Source organism: Balaenoptera borealis (assembly GCF_965194805.1).
Source record: "Balaenoptera borealis genome assembly, chromosome: 20".
Lineage (NCBI taxonomy): Eukaryota > Metazoa > Chordata > Mammalia > Artiodactyla > Balaenopteridae > Balaenoptera > Balaenoptera borealis.
The window spans coordinates 17,272,131-17,294,119 of NC_138879.1; the positions used below are offsets into that span (position 1 = coordinate 17,272,131).

Genomic DNA, 21,989 nt, shown 5'->3' on the forward strand with positions numbered 1-21,989 from the left:
AAAAAAAAAAAGCCAATCAATAAAAAAGCGAAAAAAGAATATGCTAATCAGCACTACGCCTAGTGTTGTAAACACGAAGATGGGTAAGACAGGACTCCTTTTAGCAACTCATGATCTCACAGGGAAAATAAACATATAAGCTCAAACCATAATGACATGGTTGTGGAGGCACCATGAAGTAATAAAACTACGTTTCTTTTAAAACAGTCATTTCCTCCTTCTATCCACTCCCCAGCTATTTGTTGATTTTATAAATATTTGAGTTTGCTTTATGTCCGCACGTAGGCTTTAAACGTGAGAGACGATGCACATAAGCAGGATCTAGTCCATACTTTGAAGGAGTTTATGCTCAGAGGACATGGGTTGCAAAAATAGCTATATTTAAAGAAAGAAATGAATATGGGCAATGAGAGCTATAAGTTGGTATTGGAGCACAAAAGAGGGAAAAAAGACTTCAAATTGGATCCGGGAAGATGTTACTAGAGCAATGCTGTTTAAACGGGACCTCGAAGGGCCGTTGGGTATCAATGACAGACAACTTGGGAAGAATAAGCTTGCAAAAGGAAAGTGGGAGAAAGGCAAAACACAGGAAAAATACTCTGAGTACCTGTAGAGTACAAGTGGGAAGAGTAGGAGATTAGAGCCAGATCATCTAGGGCTTTGGAGGCCAAGCCAAGGATAACATGTCAAGCTACCATGTTACCACAGCAGTGCTTTAGGACAAGCTTTAGCCTGCAACAGAACCAACCACTTGGAGGGCTTGTGAAAACACAGGCTCCACCCCCATAGTTACTGATTCAAGAGGTCCAGAGTAGGGCTGAGTATTTGTATCTTCAATAAGTTCACAAGTGATGCTGGTATATGAGAACCACTTCCGGAGGGTTAATCTGGTGATCGCGTGGAGGATGGCTTAGAAAGGGAGAGGGTAGAGATGGAAACACCAGTCAGAAGACAGTTATACCCATCCAGGTGAAATGAGAGACTAAGCTGGAATCAATGGAAATAAGATAGTCAGCTATAGTCAAGAGTAGGTATTTTCGAATAAAAGTCAATATGATAGAAAGTGTAATACTGAATTAAAGTTACATATTAATGAGAGAAGTAACTTCCTTTCAAGTTGTGTGAAAGGGTATCTTTTATTTCTTCTGGTAATGAATTGACCTAGAAAAACAGAACTATACTGGGAGGTGTGTAAATATAAGAATATTCCTTTTAATATTGGAAATTATAATGATATATAGAGATAAAAACTTTGAGCTCATAATCCAGAATTTGGTGAGACCACGAAAGGTGGAATCTAATCAATGCTTCTGCTCTTGGGAAAGATTACCTCCAAAATCTATCAAGATCCATAGTTGTATATTTAATTTATGAAGATCCTGAAGGTGAGACTCTTAAGAGAGGTGAAGGCAGGGTTAGGGGCTCTGGAAGGTTCAAGTAATAATTCCTAAGGTTTGGAGTTTAGACCAAAGCTTCTTATTTATTATTATCATTCTAAAGTCTACTAGTTATTCCTACTAATTAGATATCTAATAGCTAATTGAGGCAATATTTTCCTTTTACTTTTCCTAGAGATTTATCCTGCAATAAAATACAGTCTATCGAAAGACGTACATTTGAACCACTACCTTTTGTGCAGTTTATGTAAGTTACAAGTATAACTTCATTATATTTGGAATTTTTGTAAAGCTTAATTTTTTATAAAATTAATTTGTTACTCATTTTGAAATATGATTAAAATTACTACTAAAATTTTGTAGCAAATCCTTTTTGTCTCTAGCAAAGATTAGTGTGAGAATTATTACGCAGATCAGAGTGAATCATTATAGAGCAGTGGTTCTCAACCAGGGTGATTTTGCACACAGGTGACATCTGGTAGTGTCTGGAGACATTTTTGCTCGTCAGAACTGTATATGCTACTGGCATCTAGTGGACAGAGGCCAGAGATGCTACTAAACATCCAACAGTGTACAGGAGAGCCTCCCACAGCAAAGAATTATCCAGCCCAGAATGTCAATAGTGCTGCCTTTCTAGAGAAATAAAGATCCCTTAACACAAGTATTTAATGAGCATTTACTATTTTGTATCTAATGCACCACATATATAATCATGAAAGTGTAAATCATAATGTCTTCCACAGTGAGATTTCTTTAGTGTATGGAGGGAGTAGTGTTGTTATGTTTCATCATATATAAATTAGAATTATTGCCAAAGGATAAATGTTCTGAAAGAATATATATTTTTCTTCTTCTTTTGCTTGTGTCTTTTTTTGTAGAAATCTTAGTTGCAATTTACTCACAGAACTGAGCTTTGGAACGTTTCAGGCCTGGCATGGAATGCAGTTTTTACACAAGTTGTAAGTGAAATCGAAGATGAATACGTGTAAAAAACTGTGTGTAAAAGCATCATGCAGTTATTGGTTAGCTGGGTGTAAGCCCAGTATGAATTCTGGAAAGTATGTCTTGAGAGCCATTTTTTTTTTTTTTTTTTTTCAAATGAGGAAACTAAGGCACAAAGAGGCCAAGAGACTTGTTTAACTCATATATATGAAACGCTCTGCTTTCCATAGTACTGATCTTTGGCACGGGCAATAAAAGGCACCAAGCAAAAACACTCAAATTAGCATTGTCATGGAATCCCACTGATGTCTCTCCGATATGCGAATGGTCCATGAAGTTCCACTTTTGAATTTCACTTTGATTCCTGCTCATGTGCAAAGTTCCTAACTGCTTAAAATGTATGCAACACAGAGCTGCAAAGAGCTAAGTTTAGCACCGAATTCGTCAGCGAGCAAAAGGTGTGGGTGCTTCCCCAACCATTATTAGCTCTTTTAAAAGGTAAAGCAGAAAGAATTCCTGAACGCCCACCACAGGGCTCTCCCCAGCCACCCAGAACATTATTTTTCAAACAGCATATATCTCTGAAGTGAATTATCTGTGGCCAATAGGAAGCTTTGAGGTGTGGAAAAAGACGTTGTTTGTGTTCAGCTGTAGTGTGAGAAATACAAAGAAAATACATTGCTGTAGCCTAATTCAATATACTTTCTTTGCTGACTACTCTTCAGTAAGGAGTGTGGGTTTTACACCCTTTCAGCTCAAAAATTCTGTGATTTCTCATGGCACAAGGAAATGAGAGTGGGTACGTTCAATGGCCCGAAGGCGATTTTAGACTCAAGGTAAAGAGCTCTTCTACACCTGGCTTTGGAAAAGACTCTCTTACCTGTCTTGTGGTTCAGAAATCCAGTTTCACACAGTTCATTTTGGGTTAATGAAGGTGCTGAGGCTGTGTCTGGAGCTGGATTAGCAATTCCTGCAGATGCCTATCTTTAGCGGCCTCCTTCCTTTTCCTTGTTAGTGTGCTGATGCCTACCTTGGGGAGAGAGCACCGAGGGTCAGTTTTTCTTTTGCCAGCACACCGGAGAGCAGGCTCATGAGGTCCCTTCACCAGGAGGTTTTAGTAGCGTCAATACAACGTCTTAAACTCACCTCGTTTCCTAAACATCCTATAACACCAAGAGTTCCTTATAAGAATCAGAGTTTCACTATAGTTATGTAGGCAACACAGGAAAATACCTTGTGGAAATAAATAAATAAATCACAGTTTAAAAATTAATGAACTCCTTCAGAAACATTCACTGAGTGCCATGCCCACTGTGTGTCAGCACTGTACTAAGTGCTGGGGATACAAAGACGCATAGGGCAGGGACTTTGTCCCCAAGAAGCTTTCATCCTGGAAGGAGAAAGATGGATGTTGATGGGAAAACATATATGAGAGCCATTCTAGCATCTGTGCAGCAGGGTAACAAGGTGAGGAGGGGGGTGATGAAGTAGACAATGGGTGGTCGGTTAGAAAAGATTTGTAATGGAAGAGGCACCAACTTGTTCCTTTTGAATTTGTGTTCCTCTTAAATGACAGAAAAAGGTAGTGAAGGAATCAAAACTATCTGGTGTTGGAAATAAATTAGTACTGTACTCCTAAAACTCATTCACAGTTACTTTCAAAAGATTGTCACAGTATACTAAGTCTTTGTTTTGGGCTAAGTCTTTCTAATAGACAAAGCTAATTGGCTTCAGGAAACATTTGCCATGGTGAGATACAGACTTTATTGCATCTCTTTCCAAAGGCAAGCCACCAAGGGAAGATGCCGCCCTCGAGTTAAGTCATTTTACTACCTATGATGACATATTACTGGGGTGTTTATAAGTTGCCTGCATTAAATAAGTTTGGCAAAGGGCCCCAGCTGAGGTGGATTTATCATGAATTCAATGAAGCTTAGGCTTCAGGGCTCCTCACTTGCATAGGTCCCTTCCAAGGTCTTGAGAGGGGTCCTAGCGATTTTTGTATTCATAACTGTGCATGTTTTTATTAGACAGGATTTCCCAAAGTAGATGAGGTTCAGGCCCCACAAAACCTTGATTCATCACCGGGTTTCAGGTAATTATAAGTCAGTAGGTTTCTTGAATGAAGCCTCTATGTTATTGACAAACATCAGGTGAAGTAGTTAGCAGTGTGGTAGTCTATTTGAAATCCGAAATCGACCTCAAAGATGAGCTAAGAGCTTATTAATTAATAAAGTACCACTTTTTGAATGGTGGTAGTAATCGTATCTCTTTCAGATAAAATCAGGAATGAAATATATTATGGAAAACCAGCAGTGGTTGATAATCCTAAATGTTAAGTCTACTTTTTTTTCTGACTTTAAAGTGTTTCTCCTTCATTCACCTATGCAGGTCCAGACTGATGGCTTATTTTTAAAAATTCTTTTAGTCACTTCACTGGTCCTAGCAATACAAGCTCCATGATTTTAGAAACTGAAGGACTCTACAATGTAGAAAGGCTATATAACTTAACCAGACAGAGGACATTCACATGCTGGCTTGTCTGTGGTACATCAATATTGTACCAAGAACATAAGCACTAAGAGAGAATAAGAGGAAAATCAAAGCCTTATCCCTATTGAATTGTTTACCCCATTGTTGAGAGTATCAATGAGGTAGGTGTGGCCACACTATGAAGGCAAATTGAGCTGCGGTCACAGAGCCGCTCTAATGCTCCCCCAGTCAACTAGCATTGGTCTCCTTTCAATAGCTATGTACACACAAAAGCTTACACACTTCAGGGTGTTGTCGTCACTTTTTGCTGTGTACTAGAATCCTGGCAGCTTCTCAGATTTAGAAAGGCACAAACGCTAAAACCAAAACTAACTTGGGTCTGTCCTTTGGGTCTGTGATTTAGGGTGGCTGTTTTATTTGTAAGAGTTCAAAATTTTGAGATTGTCACACCTAGCAACTACTATACTTTTCTTCTCCCAACTGCATCTTATTCTTCCCACCTGTAGTATTTTCTCCCATTCTATATGTTTTTTCACTTTCTTGATAGTGTCCTTTGAAGCACAAACTTTTTCATTTTTATAAAATCCAATTCATCTATTTTTCCTTTGGTTGTTTCTGCTTCTGGTATCATATCTAAGAAACGGTTGTCTAATGCAAGGTCATAAAGATTTACGCCTGTGTTTTCTTCTAAGAGTTTTACAGCCTTAGCTCTTACATTTGGATATTTGATCCATTTGGAGTTAATTTTCTTGCATGGTGTGACGTGTAGGAGTCCAGCTTCATTATTTTGTGTGTGGATGTACAGTTGTCCCAGCATCACGTGGAAAGACTGTTCTTTCCACATTGAATTGTTTTGGCACCCTTGTTGAAAATCAGTAGACCATAAATATGAGGGTTTATTTCTATACTGTCAATTCTGTTCCATTGATTTACATGTCTGTTCTTATTCCAGTAGCACACTGTGATTGCAGTCGCTTTGAACTGAGTTTTGAAACCAGGGTGTGTGAGTCCTCCCACTTTGTTCTTTACCAACATTGTTTTGGTTATTCTGTTTCCTTGAATTGCCATATGAATTTTAGAATTAGCTTGGCAATTTCTGGAAAGAAGTCAGCTGGGATTTTGATAGGAATTGCAATGGAACCATAGGTCGATTTGGGAAGTAGTGAAATTTTAATAAGATTATCTTCCAGTCCATGAATCCAGCATGTCTTTCTATTTATTTAGATCTTCTTCAATTTCTTTCAACAGTTTTGTACTTTTCAGTGTGAATCTTGCACTTACTTGGTTAAATTTTTCCCTAAGTATTTTATTTGTTTTGATGCTGTTACACATGGAATTGTTTTCGTGATTTCATTTTTGGATTACTCATTGCTGGTGTGTAGAAATAATATTGATCTTATATCCTACAACCTTGCTGAACTCATTTATTAATGCTAACAGTTATTTTCCTAGATTCCCAGGAATATGTCTTGTGGTCTTCCAGTTTCCCAGGAATACATTGGAACATTTCAAAGTCTCTGTGGACATCTCATTCCTCAGCTTTTCTTTTTAAGCTTTCCGGTTGGGCTGTTTTTTGCCCCGAACTGTTATCCATTGCCTCATGCAACCGCCATGTTAAAATATTTGCTTGAAAATGTTTTCCAAAAATGCCACCTGAGGAGAGGCTTTTCTCACTAGACAGCTCTCAGTCAGGTCAAAGGCAAGCCTTTCAAGTGAGGTCTTCCAGGGGACCACCAGACATGTAAAACAATGACAGTTCTTTGGGAATGAGGCTTTGAAGGACCTCCCAGTCCATGCTGCTCCTCCTGGTACCAGGGATGTGGGCTGTTTTTCAAGGCTACCACTGGCATGGAGAGCAAAGGTCAAGGACAAGTTCAAGCAACACAGATCTCATTGTTCTTACAGAAATTAATTTGTTTTCCTTGAATAAATTGCTCCCCAATTTGCTGCAAGCCTGTTGGTTAAATTTCCAGAGTTCCGAAAAAGTTGATTCTGACCATTTTTGCCAGTTTTGTTGTTGTTGTTGTTGTTGTTCTTGTTCTTGTTGCTTCTATGGAGGGATGAATTGTCAGATGTCCTTCCTCCATCATTTTTACTGAGTTTCCTGCAATATCTTTTAAAATCTCTAAAGTCTCAATGACCATAGGCTAATTAAATATTTATCATGGGAGATGATTAAGGAAAAAATAAATAAAAAGAGAAATAAATAAATAAATAAATAAAAAGAGAAAATATAATTCTCATAGAGGCTTTCCCAGATGTGTAGATGAAGTTTGAAAAGGTATTTCTATATTTAGTGCTCTCAAAATTACGGTTAAAGTAACAGATGTTTTAAACCCCCCCCCCCCGCCCCCCACTTTTTTTTTCATTCAGGTTAAACACAGGCTTTAGAGTCAGAACTGAGTTCAAATTCCAGCTCTGCTTCTTACTAGCTTGATGACTTAGGACAAGTTATATAACTTCTCTGTGCCTCAGTTTCCTCATTTGTACAATGGGGTAATATATCTATCACATAAGGTTACTGTGAGGATTAAATGTTAAATGCTGATCACAGATGCGTGGCAACCCAAAAGATATTAGTTTTGATAATTATTTTACAATATTCGCAAAAATACGTTAATAATTCTTGAGTAGAGTTAACCTAAAGTCAGATATTCTTTTCTTTCTTCCTGTTTCTTTTGGGTTTTTTCCCCCCCCCCCTTATTTGTTTTAAGGAACTAAGGAAAAAGAAAGAAAGAACTAAGAAGAAAATCTATTCCAGCATTTTGGAATAAAATTTTGTTCCCCAAAATTAATTTGTTTATTTTATTGATATATAAACAAAATGTTATTTATTTATTCAGCAAACATTTATTAAATACCTAGTAAATATTAGGCACTGTGTCAGGCACAGGAATAATAATGACAATAAAGTGTGGTCCCTGCTCTCAAGTTGCTGGCAATCTAGGAGACTGACAAGTAAACAGGTGATTACATACACAGTAACAAAGGCTATGATACAGGAATACGCATGGGACTATGTGATGGGAGTATGGCTTTCACCAGTTCCTCTTGGATTTATCTCTTCTTCTTTGGCTCCAGAACCAAGGAATTAGCCCTATTTTTGTCTTTCACTGGGTAGTTTAAATCATGAAATGTTAAAAAATTTGTAGAGATGAAAGAAAAACACCTTGAATTATGGAGGATACTAGAAATAGTACTTTTTTACAGAGCAAGGGCTTCCTACCAGCATAGTCACTTCTAGGGTTTTTAACCTGAAAAGTTCTTTGGCATATTTTGTCTTTACTAGCCACTTTTTTTTCTATTTGTTTGTTTGTTTGTTTGTTTGTTTCTCTTCTCCACTTTATCATCTAGAGACCTGGGTAGTTCCCAATGAAAGAGTGTTTTACAGATGCTAAGGGTGATTTATGGGTAAAGACAGAAAATGATTTTTTTTTTAAACCTTCACGTTCCGTACCAAAAAAAAAAATGAATATAAGCTTTCATGGAAGTAATCGAAAATGCAGATAATTTAAATTCCATTCCATTTTTCAGAATTCTCAATCATAATCCTTTGACAACAGTTGAAGATTCTTATCTTTTTAAATTGCCAGCATTAAAATATTTGTAAGTATTGCAACAGTTTCATGGCTCATGAGATAATTTCTGCTCTTTTTTACTTTCGTCAAAGATTGAGTACTTTGGCTAAAAAGTCATAATTTAGATTTTAACTGGGTTATTGAAAATAAAAGTTATTGGCAAAGAAAACGATTAAGAAAGAATATACATGGGTAAGACAGCCAGCAGAGAATGAGAACAGTGTTGAAGAACACATATAGATATGGAACATGTAGATGCATGTAGGAATATTATTTATCCCAGAAAGCAAAAAGGAATAAGGGGTACATTATTTTTTTTTAAAGAGAGTGATCAAAAGAGGTAGATGCAATTGAAAATGAGAAGTTAGGATAATAAAAAATGATTGTACCGTTCAGCACCAAGGCCATTAATTTGATGATGCAAATTTAAATTTCTTCAATAAGAGCTCTTTGGAATTATCATGTATGGCAAGTAAGAAGCCAGAATTGAAGTAATCACACGTTAAGTATCTTTTTAAGTTTAGAATTTTTGTCTTTGGGTTTTATATCATGCATGTTTGGGCTTCTCCTTCAGAGACATGGGAACAACACAAGTGGCACTTACAACAATTGAAAGCATCCTCATGATGACCCTTGAATTGGAAAAACTGTAAGTTGATTTTTCTTACATTTGTTTTCACCCAATTGTTTTTTTAGGTTTGTTGTATTATTTTCTTAAGTCAGGTTTATTTATGTATAATTTTCACTTAACAAAATTCACTATTTTTAAATATACAGTGTGATGTGTTTTGACAAACGTATAGTTCTGTAGCCACCACCACATTTGAGGTAAAGAAAACTTCTGCACTCCCAAAAGACCCCTCATGTCCCTTTGTAGTCAATCCATCCTCCTCCCGCTACCAGCCCCTGGCAACCACCAATCTGATTTTTGTCCGTATAATGTTGCCTTTTCCAGAATATCTTATAAATGAAATCATGTGGTATGTAGCCTTTTGTTTTTGGCTTCTTTCACTTAGCCAGTCTCTTTGGAGAGTCATCTGTTTTGTTGCACCTGTCAGTAGTTCATTCCTTTTTATTGCTGAGTAGTATTCTAGTTGTGTGGATACACAGTTTGTTTACGCATTCATCATTTGATGAACATTTGAGTTGTTTCTAGTTTTTTTTGGCTATTATGAACAAAGCCTCTGAAAACACTCACATGTGTGTGTGAACATATGTTTTGTGCAAGCATATGTTTTCATTTCTTTGGGGTGAAATACCTAAGGGTGGGATTGCTTCATCATATGCTAAGTGCATATTTAACTTTTTAAGAAACTGCTAAACTGTTTTCTAAAGTGCCTGTGCCATTTTGCTTTCCCACTAGCAGTCTATGAGAGTTGCAGTTGCTCCACATCTTCAACTGATCCTTATATTTGTTTTCTAAAAACGTCTAACCTTTCTAGTAGGTGTGTAGTTGCATCTCGTGGTTTTTGCCACATTTTGCATTTCTGTAATAGCTGATGATGTTGAGTGTCTATTCATGTGCAAATATCTTTTTAAATGAAGTGTCTGTTCAAATCCGTTTTTTAATTGGATATTTATATTGAGTTTTAAGAGTGCTTTATATGAAAAGCAATGGAAAAAGTCCTTTCTCCTAGATATGTGTTTAGTAAATATCTTCTCCCAGATTGTGACTTATCTTCATTGTATTAAAGTGTCTCTGAAGACTAGATGTTTTAAATTTTTGATGAACTCTAATTTAGCAATTTGTTTTCATATTTATTTAATTTATTTGGTTGTGCTGGGTCTTAGTTGCGGCAGATGGGCTCCTTAGTTGCGGCTCATGGGCTTCTTAGTTGTGGCATGCGAACTCTTAGTTGCGGCATGCATGCGGGATCTAGTTCCCTGACCAGGGATCGAACCCAGGCCCCCTGCATTGGGAACTCGGAGTCTTAACCACCAGGGAAGTCCCTTAGCAGTTTTTCTTAGATGGTTTGTGCTTTTTTGTGTCTTATCTAAGAAATCTTTGTGTGAGACCCCATTGTCTGACCCAAAATCACAAAGGTTTTCTCCTATGTTTTCTTCCAGAAGTTGTATAGTTACATTTAGGTCTATGATTCATTTTGAGTTAACTTTCATATATGTTGTGAGGGAAGGGTCAAGTTTCATTTTCTTGCAGTTTAAAAAACTATTTCTTTAGGACCGTATTGTGACAGTTTATTACACAACTAACTGCACCTTAAATTGTGCCATCCCCCCTCCAATATGGCAAGCTAATAGAAACTTTCTGTTATGCCAAGGCTAGCTGAGGGGATTGCATGAGATTAGTAGGCGGAAAGGGCCCTGCGTTTAGCAGTCTGTTCCAACCGTCTTTGTCAGGTCAGCTGACAAATGACTGTCTTCACCACGCCGTCACATCTGTTGGTCACTGCTCTAGCCTCATCTTCCTCAGCCTTCCACAGCATCTGCCGCAATTGCGATCCCTCTCTTGTCAGCTAGATGCCCTCCTCTCTGGATATTAAAAATTATTTCCCTATGTAACTACAATACTGTTAACACACAGTATTGAAGAAATTAAATTCCTACACAATAATATTACCTAATAAAGAGTTGCTATTCAAATTTCCCCAATTGTCTCTCTCATATAATATCATTTCTTTTAACAGCTTTTTGAGGTATAATTGACATACAGTAATCTGTGTTCACACACACACATACATACACACCACGAAGACATCATCAAAATCAAAATGTCCATCACCTCAGAAAGTTTCTTAATGTCTCTTTGTAATTCTTCCTTCCCATCGTTCCTTGCCCTTCCCAATCGCCAAGCAACCATTGATCTGCTTTCTGTTTGCATTTTCTAGAATTTTATGTAAATGGAATCATACAGTGTATACTTTTTTCTAACTGGCCTCTAACTCAGCATGATTATTTTAATCTTCATCCATATTGTTGTATATATCAGTAATTCATTTCTCTTTATTGCTGAATAGTATTCCATTATATGGATGTACCACAATTGATCTATTCACCATTGATGGGCATTTGAGTTGTTTCAGTCTTTGTCTACTACAGATAAAGTTGCTATGAATATTTGTGTACAAGTCTTTGTATGGATGTATGCTTCCATTTCCCTTGGGTAAATACCTGCAAGTAGAATGGCTGGATCATTGGTAAGTGTATGTCTACGTTTTTAAAAAATACCTATTTTCCATAGTGGTTTGATCATTTTACATCTCTACCAGCAGCGTTTGAGAGTTGCATTTTCTTCACGTTGCGGCCAACACTTGCTATGCTCAGTATTTTTAATTTTAGATAGTTTAATAGGTGTGTAGTTGTATCTCACTGTAGCATCCCTAATGATTAATCATGTGAAACATCTTTTCATATGCTTATTTTGCATCTGTATCTCTGAATCTTTTATCTGTACTTTTCTGGAATTTTGAGAGTTCTTTATATATTCTGGAAATTAGTCCTTTATCCAATATGTAAGTTGCTAAGTATTTTCTCCCATTCTGTGACTCATCTTTTCATTCTCTCAGGAGTGTCTTTTGCAGGGCAGAAATTCTTAATTTTGATGGTGTCTGATTTATCTATTTTTTTCTTTTATGGATTATGCTTTTGGTGTTGTATCTAAGAAATCTTGCCTAACTCAAGGTCATAAAATTTTTCACCTGTTTTGTTCTAGAAGTTTTATAGTTTTATGTTTTTTAGTTCTATGTTTTACATTTAGATCTCTAAACCAATTTGACTTCATTTCTGTACATGGTTTGGATGGAAGTTCATTTTTTTTTTTTTTTTTTTTGCACCTGGATATTCAATTGTTCCAGCATCACTTGTTGAAAAGACGATCGTTTCTCCACTTAAATGCCTTTGAACCTGAAAGTCAGTTATCCACATCTCTCTACTTCTGAACTTTCTATTCTGTTCCCTTGATCTTTCTGTCTATCTTTACACTACTATCACAATGTCTTGAAAGTGTAGCTTCATAAGCCTTGAAATCAGTTACTGTTAGTTCTTCAACTTTGTTCTTTTTCAAAGTTGTTTTAGTTATTCTAAATTTTATTTCCATATGAATTTTAGAATTAGCTTGTCAATTTCTATAGAAAAGCCTACTGGGATTTTGATCTATAAATCAATTTGGGGAGAATTGATGTCTTAGCAATCTTGAATCTTCTGATCCATGAATACATTATATCTCTCCAGTTATTTAGGTCTTCCTTAATTTCCCCCCAGCAATATTTTACACTTTTCCGTGTGCAAGTCTTTTACATCTTTTGTCAGATTTATTCTAAGTATTTTATATGTTTGATTCTGTTATAAGTAGTATTTTAAAACTTTGATCTCTGCTTGTTTGTTGAGATAAATTAATCTTTTTGTATGTTGATCTTGTACCCTGCAAACTTGACAAACTCATTTGTTAGTTCCAGTAGCATTTTTGTAGATTCTATCAGGTTTTCTACATAATCATGTTATCTGCAAATAAAGATAGTTTTACTTCTTCCTTTCCATTCTGAATATCTCTTTTCTTTTCGTTGCCCTATTGCACTGGCTAGAACCTTCAGTGCAATGTGAAACAGAAGTAATGAGAGCAGACATCCTTGCCTTTGTCCTGATCCTGGAGAGAAAGTACTTTGTCCTTCACCATTAAATATGATGTTAGGTTTTTTGTCGAAGTCATTTATCAAGTTGAGGAAGTCTCCTTCCATTCCTAGTCTACTGAGGGCTGTTTTTTTCTTTAATCAGGAATGGATGTTAGATTTTTTTCATTCTTTTCCAGCATCTATTGCAATGATTATGCGATTTTTCTCTTCTTTTCTTTTCTTAATTTGTTTATTTATTTTTGGCTGCATTGGGTCTTCATTGCTGCACGCAGCCTTTCTCTAGCTGTGGCGAGCAGGGACTACTCTTCGTTGCAGTATGCAGGCTTCTCCTTGTGGTGGCTTCTCTTGTTGCAGAGCACGGGCTCTAGGTGCACGGGCTTCACTAATTGTGGCACATGGGCTCAGTAGTTGTGGCTCACGGGCTCTAGAGCGTAGGCTCAGTAGTTGTGGTGCACGGGCTTAGTTGCTCCGTGACATGTGGGATCTTCCCCGACCAGGGCTCAAACCCATGTCCCCTGCACTGGCAGGTAGATTCTTAACCCCTGCCCCACCAGAGACGTCCTGATTTTTCTTTTTTAGTGTACTAAGTTGGGTAAATTGATTTTCAAATATTAAACCAACCTTTCCTTCTTGAGATAAACCCCACTTGGTCATGATGTATCATCTTTTTATATATTATTGGATTTGATATGCTAAAATTTTGTTAAGAGTTTTTGCCTCTGTGTTCATGAGAGATTTTGGTCTATAGTTTTCTTGTAATGTCATTGTGTAATCTTGATACGGTGAAAGTTGGCCTTATAAATAGGTTGGGAGGTATTCCCTTCTCTTCAACTTTCTGGTAGAGTTTGTGTAGAATTGGCATTATTTTATTCCTTAAGTGTTCGGTAGAATTTCTCAGTTAAGCCACCTGGACTTGAAGCTCTCTTTGTTGGAAGGTTTTAAACTGCACATCCAATTTCTTTAGTATCTTTATTCTTGAATAAACTTTAGTAGCGCATGTCTTTCAAGGAATTTGTCCATTTCATCTTGAATTTATTGGTATAAAGCATTCTATAATATTCTCTTATTATCCTTTTAATATCTATAGTATTTTTCTGTTTTGCATTTTATTTATTTCTACTTTGATCTTTATTGTGTTCTTTCTTCTCTGTGATTAATTTGCTCTCGTTTTTCCAGTTTAAGGTGGAAGTTGAGGAAGCTGAGTACAGCGTTAGCAATATCCCATATGTTGACATATTATGTTTTCAGTTTCAGTGAGTTCAAAATAGTTTCTGATTTCCCTTTTGATTTCTTCTTTGACCACAAAGTTACTCAGAAGTGTGTTGTTTAGTTTCCAAAGATCTGGAGATTTTTCGGATTTGTTAATTTCTAATTTAATTCCATTGTGGTCAGAGACATATATCGAATGAGTAAAATCCTTTAAAAATTTTTTTTAAGTTTTTTTTTTTAATTTATTTTTTTGCTGCGTTGGGTCTTTGTTGCTTCGCGTGGGCTTTCTCTAGTTGTGGCGAGCAGGTGCTGCTCTTTGTTGCGCTGCACCGGCTTCTCATTGGATGGCTTCTCTCGTTGCAGAGCACGGGCGCTAGGTGCGTGGGCTTCAGTAGTTGGGGCACACAGGCTCTAGAGTGCAGGCTCAGTAGCTGTGGCGTACGGGCTTAGTTGCTCCGCGGCATGTGGGATCTTCCTGGACCAGGGATCGAACCTGTGTCCCCTGCATTGGCAGGCAGATTCTTAACCACTGAACCACCAGGGAAGTCCCAATTCCAGTATTCTTAATCTTTTGTGTAGATCCATATTCCAATCTGGTGTCATTTTGCTTCTGCTTAAAAATACTTCTTTTAACATTTCTTATAGTGAAAGTCTGCTAGTAATGAATTCTTTCAGCTTTTGTATGTCTGAGATAGTCTTTATTTTGCTTTTGTTTTGACAGATCTGGGTATAGAATTCTAGCTTGATAGAATTCAATTCACTACTTTAAAGGTGTTATTCCACTGAGTTCTCGTTTACATTGTTTCCAACAAGAATTCTGCTGTCATTGTTATCTTTGTTCCTCTGTATGTAGTGTATAGTTTTTTCCTCTGGCTGCTTTTAAATTTTTCTCTTTATTGCTGGTTTTGAGCAATTTGACTATTTTTTGTGCCTTGGTGTAGTTTTGTCCATGTTTCTTATGCTTAAAGTTCATTGATCTTCTTGACTTTGTGAGTTTATAGTGTTTACCATTTTGGGAAAATTTTGGCTATTATTTCTTCAAATTTTTATTTTTCTCCTCTCCTTCATGGACTCTAGGTACACATGTATTAGGCCACTTGAAGTTGTTGCACGACTCACTGATGCTCTATTCATTTTCGTTGTTGTTTTGTTTTGTTACTCTTTTTGTTTCATTTTGGATCGTTTCTATTACTATGCCTTAATGTTCACTGACCCTTTCTTCTGCAGTGTCTAATCTGCCATTAACCTCGTTCAATGTCTTTTTCATTTAGACATTGTTTTTAATCTCTAGAAGCTCAATTTGAGTCTGTTTTACATTTTCCATGCCTGTACTTAACATTTTCAGGGTTTAGTCTGGGTTTTTTAACATATGAAATACAGTTATAATAACTTTTCTTCATGTATAATAACTTTTTAAATGTTCTTTTCTGCCAATTCTAACATCTGTATAGATGATGGGTTAGTTTTGATTGATTGCCTTTTCTCCTCAATATGGGTCACATTTTCCTACTTCTTTGCATGCTTGGCAATTTTTCATATGATCCCAGATATTGTGAGTTTTAGTTTATTGTGTGCTATATATATTTATATTCCTGTAAAATGCTTGGGCTTTGTTTTGGGTGAAATTAAGTTACTCAGAACAATTTTATTCTTTTAGGTCTAGCTTTTAAGATTCGTTGGGTAGGAGTCCAAGTAGCCTTTAGTCTTGAGCTCGTTATTTGCAAATACTGAGACAAGTCCTTTCTGAGTATCATGAGGTTTTCCAGTCTGACTTGTAGGAACAGGTACTATTCCTACAACCCTGTGTGATATCCAGTTATTCTTATTATTAATCCTTTCATGTGGTTCTTTTCCTGGCATCAGGGAATTCCTCACACAAATGTACTGACCAATACTTTGTTGAATTCTCAAGAGATCCCTCTGCATACTCCAGAGTTCTTTGTCTGTGCACTACTTTTCTCTCTGATACTCTGCTTTGTGAACTCTAGTTACCTTGGTTTTCCCAGACTCTCAGCTCCATTTCCTCAGTCAGGGAGTCCACCAGTCTCTGCCTGGACTTCTCTTCCCTGTACCATGACCTGGAAACTCTCTCAGAGAAGCAAGTTAGGGCAGTTATAGGGATCACTTCATTTATTTCCCATCTCCTGGGGATCAATGAACTTCATTGCGTGAGGTCCAGTTTCTTGAAAACTGTTGTTTCATATGTTCTGTCTGATATTTTCATTGTTTCAGGTGGGAGGTTAAATTGGACCTTGTTACTTCATCTTGGCCAGAAGCCAATACCATTCTTTAAGTCTGTTTTGTTTTGATACAGGGTCCAATTAAAGATTAGGCATTGCATGTCGTGTCTTTGTTTCCTTTAATCTAGAATATTTCCCTCCTTTTTTTTTTTTTTTTTTTTGGTCTTTTATGACATTGGCATTTTTGAAGAGTCTGAGCCAGTTGTCTTGTAAGTTGCCCCACAATCTGGATTTGTCTGTTTCCTCATTAGATTCAAAGTAAACATTTTGGGAAAGAATACTATATAGGTGATGTATTCTTCATACTTCAGCACTTCAGGTGGCCCAGTGCTAAGTTTGATCACTTGACTAAGGTGGTATCTTCCATATCTCTCCATTGTAAAGTTATTTTTCCCCTTGGTAATTGATAAATAATATGTGGGGTGAGAGTTTGGGATCAGTGAAGATCCTACTTTCAAACAACTCTTCACCCAACTGTGCATCAGTGATAATCCTTGTCTGAATCGATTATTACGTTGATAGTTGCAAAATGACACTTTCCTAATTCTGTCATTCCTTTTGTATTTATTAGCTGACATTATTCTATAAAGAAGAGCTCCCCCACTTTTCATTTTGAGTATCATTATGAACTCATGTGCTTTTTTAAAAATTAACTATGTTATACCTTATTATAATGATAATGTTATTCTTTGGAATGTTCCTTTTGTCCAGATTTGGCCAATGCGATCTCTGTTATTGTTTAACCACATGATACTTTTTTATTACTAGAATAATTTGTAATATATTACTACTCACAAATAGGAACTGAGAAAGGGACTCCAGAAGGTGCGGTCTTATTCAGACTCTTCTTAGAAGCCTGCCTTCTTCCTGTGTACTCTCAACCCAAAGTGAGGCTTTCGGGTGGGAAGGAGATAATTCTGAATTAAACTACAGATCAGTGTCACCCAATTCTAATCCCTATTCCCTTTTTGCTAGACATACCATACCTACTGCCATCCTAATCCTTCTGTTGGGCACCTCTCTCCTCCTCTATATTTATTTACAACAGTCAAGAGCAGCAATTGGCCAACCAGCCCTTATCCGGTTCTCCAGTTCATATGCCCCAAGAACTCCTTTTTGCACTGGTCTGTGGTGGCCTTGGCCTACCTCTTCTACCTACTCAAGTAACTCTTTTACCACGAATTTAATTACCTGTGTTTCCATTTATAGGATCTTACCTAGCCGTATGGCCTGCTGCCTCTGCCAATTTAAAACTACTATTGAGGTTGTCTGTCAGACAGTCAAGCTGCGTTGTGACAGTGAATGCCTGACAGACATCACACGTTGCGGTGAGTCTCAATTGCGGGATAATAAATTTTTAATTTTTAATTTAATTTTTTAATTTTTATTTTTAATCAATGATAAATTTTCAAATTAATGATGTAATTGCATTATTTTAATTCATTCATTCAGAGTTCCAGCTTCCTAAGTTTCTCAGAAGTACCCCTTGCTAAAAATCAGATTCTTGATTACATTATTAAGCTAATAATAGCTCAGTTACATTGTTAGCTTAATAATGTAAATGATCCGCATACATAAAGGAACAAGAGAAAGGAATGGAAGGGGGAAGGGAATTAACATTAATGGCCACATATCCTATGCTGTGCTCTCTGCAAACGAGAACTTATTCATATAGTGCATCACAGTTTGTAAACTGATTTTATATACATTAGGTCTCAAGTACCCTTTGTCTTATAGGACAGATATAAATATATTTTTGTTTATTTTGTTTGTTTCTGCAATTTTATACAGAGTACAAGAGATGCTGTTTTATGTCCTATTTGGAGCCTGAGAGTTTCTGGTTCCATAACCAGAAGCTGCTACCTAGCCCTTCTAATGGCTGGGAGAGCTAGTTTATTCTTAGACTGTCCAGCTCTGAACTTGCTCTGAATCTCAAGCTTTTCTATCCACAAAACACTCAGGGGCTTTCAACCATTTTTCTATATATTAGATTTATTGGCACTAACTTGATGACTTCCAAAATGTGCTATCATGCCCAGGTGGCTTGAATACAGGTCTCTTTCAGTGATCAAGAGCACCTCATAAATAATAACACTTTGCTACTTATATAAAGACAATATTGCTGATTTTTCAACACAATTTTATTTTTTTTGGCCGTGCCACACAGCTTGTGGGATCTTAGTTCCCCAAGCAGGGATTGAAGCCGGGCCACAGCAGGGAAAGTGCCGGGTCCTAACCACTAGACCACCAGGGAACTCCCCCAAACAATTTTTTTTACTAATTATATTACTCCCTTCTCCCCCAGAAGTGGGCAGTAAAGGCATTTTTAATCTCCTTTTAGAGGTGAGGAAAAACAAGATCAGAGGTGTAAGTGCTATGACCCTAGTGCCCCGATCTCCTGTCCCCAGTTTGGGGCTCTCTGCAAGCCCATGCTCCTCCTTTCTCATGACCCTTCCCTCCTCCTTGACCCTCACCAAAAATACTTTTAATCCTTTTGGAAGAGAAGCCCAGCTACACAATGGTACACATTACCTTCACACAGTCAGAAGCTTTGGATGTTTCCCCAAGTAAAGCTGGAAATATTAGAAGGAAAATGAAATGAAAGCAAAGTAGCCATCTGACAGAAGTTGCTTTTTCCCTTCTGCATTTTACGACCTCAAGTATTATTCCACTGATTTGTTGAACGTTCCACATTGGCATACAGTCTGGCAAATCTCTTAACTTATAGCCCAGATCCCTGCCCAAATTTTAGCAAAGAGCCAGGGCGGATATAGTGTTTTTTTCTGTATAGAGCCTTCTGTTACGGGGGCTGGGATATATGGAAGCAGGGACTGAGCAAAGGATTCGGTGGGTGGGTGGAGAAGGACATGTCCAGATGACGACCTGTTAGCAGCGGTTGTTGTCGTGGTCATCTGTGACAGTAGCAAGAACGCAAGCACACTGAAGAGGTGGAGAGAGGAAGCCTCACACTCCTCTGCCTCTGAGGCAGGACAGGATGGGGTATGTGAATGTGAGGAGTCACAGTAGATCTGCGGAGAGTCCAGCTGAGTAGGGGAGTATTTGTCTTCCAGCCTTGGCTCTTCTTGAGTACTGGCCCCTGGGAACCAGTGGAGTAATCCTGAATATAGTTACTATATTTCACACTACAGAATTTTCTGAGTAGATAGCCACTTTTTCAGGAGATATCTTTTTCACATTTTGTTGTTGCCAGTCATAGGCTTAAGTGTGGGCTTCTTTTTCTCCTAAGTGGCACTCAGACGTTGACTGATTCCTAATTCATTTGGCTGTGGACTGACAAAAATCTGTCCCATCAGTCTTCAATGATCAAAAACAGTCTCTTCTTTTTTGACAGACGAAGAAACATCTCTTGGGAATGCAGAAGGATCGTTGATGAAGGTGTTACAAGCCCGGAAGAAGAACAACAGCACCGAGCTGATTATTGAGCCAGAGAGGGCATCCTCAGATAAAAGTGCTGTCAGTTTGTCAGGCTTCATGAATGAGCAGCTGGACTTTAAAAATGAAAGTGATATTATCAGTGCACGAAGTCACATACTGCCTTACATCTCAGAGGGAAATCTAGGAGATGTGGAATCAACATTATTACCATTCCTTCAACTTCTTTTTTCAAATACACAAGATGGAGATATGCTCCTGGGCCTTTTGAAAAACAATACAAGGAGCCCTTCTGTTAAACCTGTACGCAAGAATTCAACTAATAAAAATAAATTGAGGAAACTCCATTTTCTGGAAAATGTGTTAGATGCAGAAACTCAAGAAAAATTTGATGAGGTTAAAAAGGAAGAAAAACCTGCCACGCGTACGCGTTCCAACCTTTTAAGTGCCATGTTTAAACGCTACCTCTATCTAAAGAAATTGGAAACTCCCCAACCACAGAAAGACAGCCCAGCAAAGACTGAGAGTACCGAGGAAAAGCTGCTGAGAGTGAACAGGGTCCTCAAGGGCCCAAGGGGCCTACAGAAAATGCACCTCCAAGCAGTGGGAGATGAGAGCGTCAGGAGGAAACAGAATGCCCAGCCATCTGTGGCGAGCACTGCCGAAGAAAGAAGGCTCAGGAGGCCATCCCCAGGAAAGCTGAAACAGCTTCTCATGGTGCAGAGGCCCAGGAAGCTGGTGGGAAAGTCCTCCAATGCGGAGTCTTCATTTATCAAAGAACACAAGGCAGCAGGCTCCTCTACCCTGAAACAGTACTTCAAGGTCAGGCCTTCTGCCTCCATCCCTCCAAAATCCCCATCTGAGGTTAAAAGCAAATCAAAAGACTTATCCAACACTATAGTTGTTTTAGAGGATGCAAAGGCTAGAGTTAGAAATATTAAGGATTTTGAACTAATCTCACATTCCGGGAAGAAATACATCTTCCATAAAATTAGGACTCATCGGGTCCAGAGAAAACCCAAAGGCAAAAGGAGTCGAAAGTTCAGAAAGAAAAGTTCACTCAATAGAATGATGCTTGCAAGCCCTCCGTTCTCTGTAGTGAGGAGTCTCATAAATTCCCCTGCGCGAGAAGCTGTTTCACCTTCAAGAGAAGTGACTTCTCAGGAAAATCCTTTTCCAGAATTATTTTCTCTTTCAGACCCTTCTACAGAAAACACTACTTCAGAAAACAATACTGCACAAAATGTTTCTGAAGAAGTTATTTCTTCAGGAAACTCTACTCTTCCCGGAGGAACCGGCCCTGAAAACACTACCCATAAGGATGTCTCCACTGCACATTCTGCTGTTGCTGCAGACAACAGTATGCCACCTGTTCAACACACCAACGAAACACAGTGGGAGCACCACAACACGGGCACTGAATTATCCTCTAAGCCCACAGGCTTCACTTTCCCAGGGCTCACATCCCCGGGTGATCAAGTTGAAACTCAGCTAAACCAGCAGCTACGGTCCCTCATCCCCAACAATGACGTGCGAAGGCTCATTTCTCATGTTATCCAGACTTTGATAATAGACTGCTCGGACACCCACGTGCAGCTGGCCTGTGCCAACCTCATCTCTAGAACAGGCCTCCTGATGAAGCTTCTCAGCAAGCAGCAGGAAGTAAAGGTGTCCAAAGCGGAATGGGATACGGGCCAGTGGAAAAGTGACAACTATATCAGTGAGAGCACAGAAGGCCAGAGTGAGCAGAAAGAGCAGGAGTCAAGTGAGGTGAGGAGAACCCCTGAAACATGGGACCTGGACTTTTACTCAGTTTAGGACATGCCATGGACGTGCCCAAGCAGGAATACCACGGGCTCCTAGTCTGTATCTTATCTTCAGCCATGACACTGGCTAAGACAGTGATCTCCCACTTTGCTCACTGAGAGAGTGTGCCACTATTCCTAGGGTAGACGAGAAAAGGACATAACGCAAGATAAATAAATTGTAGATAAATAAGTTGTCGAAGAAAATGCTAATGATAAGATTAATAACATTAAATTTGGCTTGTTCTTATAGAAGCTACTCGCCTGAAAGGATTGGGTTTTATAGTAGTTTAAGAATAGTTAGCTATTGTTTAGAATAGGTTTAAGAATAGTTAGCTTTCATCCC

The 21,989-nt window shown here is 38.0% G+C and overlaps 1 protein-coding gene and 1 long non-coding RNA gene across 3 annotated transcripts in view; one reads left to right on the forward strand and one right to left on the reverse strand.

The window, feature by feature from the left end:
* LOC309618924 lies at positions 1–8,358 on the reverse strand. The gene is made up of 2 exons (XR_014238679.1): positions 3,220–8,358; positions 1–909 (listed from the first exon to the last, which is right to left on the reverse strand). It is a non-coding gene; the product is annotated as an uncharacterized lncRNA (long non-coding RNA).
* Positions 908–21,989, forward strand: part of LOC309618917 (leucine-rich repeat-containing protein 37A2-like) — a 27,689-nt gene continuing 6,607 nt past the window's right edge. Inside the window, exons 1-6 of one of the 2 annotated variants that reach the window (XM_082373413.1) lie at positions 908–1,644; positions 2,276–2,356; positions 8,367–8,438; positions 8,985–9,059; positions 17,655–17,773; positions 19,798–21,608. In XM_082373413.1, the coding sequence (XP_082229539.1) occupies positions 2,337–2,356; positions 8,367–8,438; positions 8,985–9,059; positions 17,655–17,773; positions 19,798–21,608 (2,097 nt within the window). In that variant the 5' untranslated portion in view covers positions 908–1,644; positions 2,276–2,336. Of the gene's footprint in view, positions 1,645–2,275; positions 2,357–8,366; positions 8,439–8,984; positions 9,060–17,654; positions 17,774–19,797; positions 21,609–21,989 lie in introns of those variants that run through there. The other variant, XM_082373414.1, reaches the window with a different exon arrangement.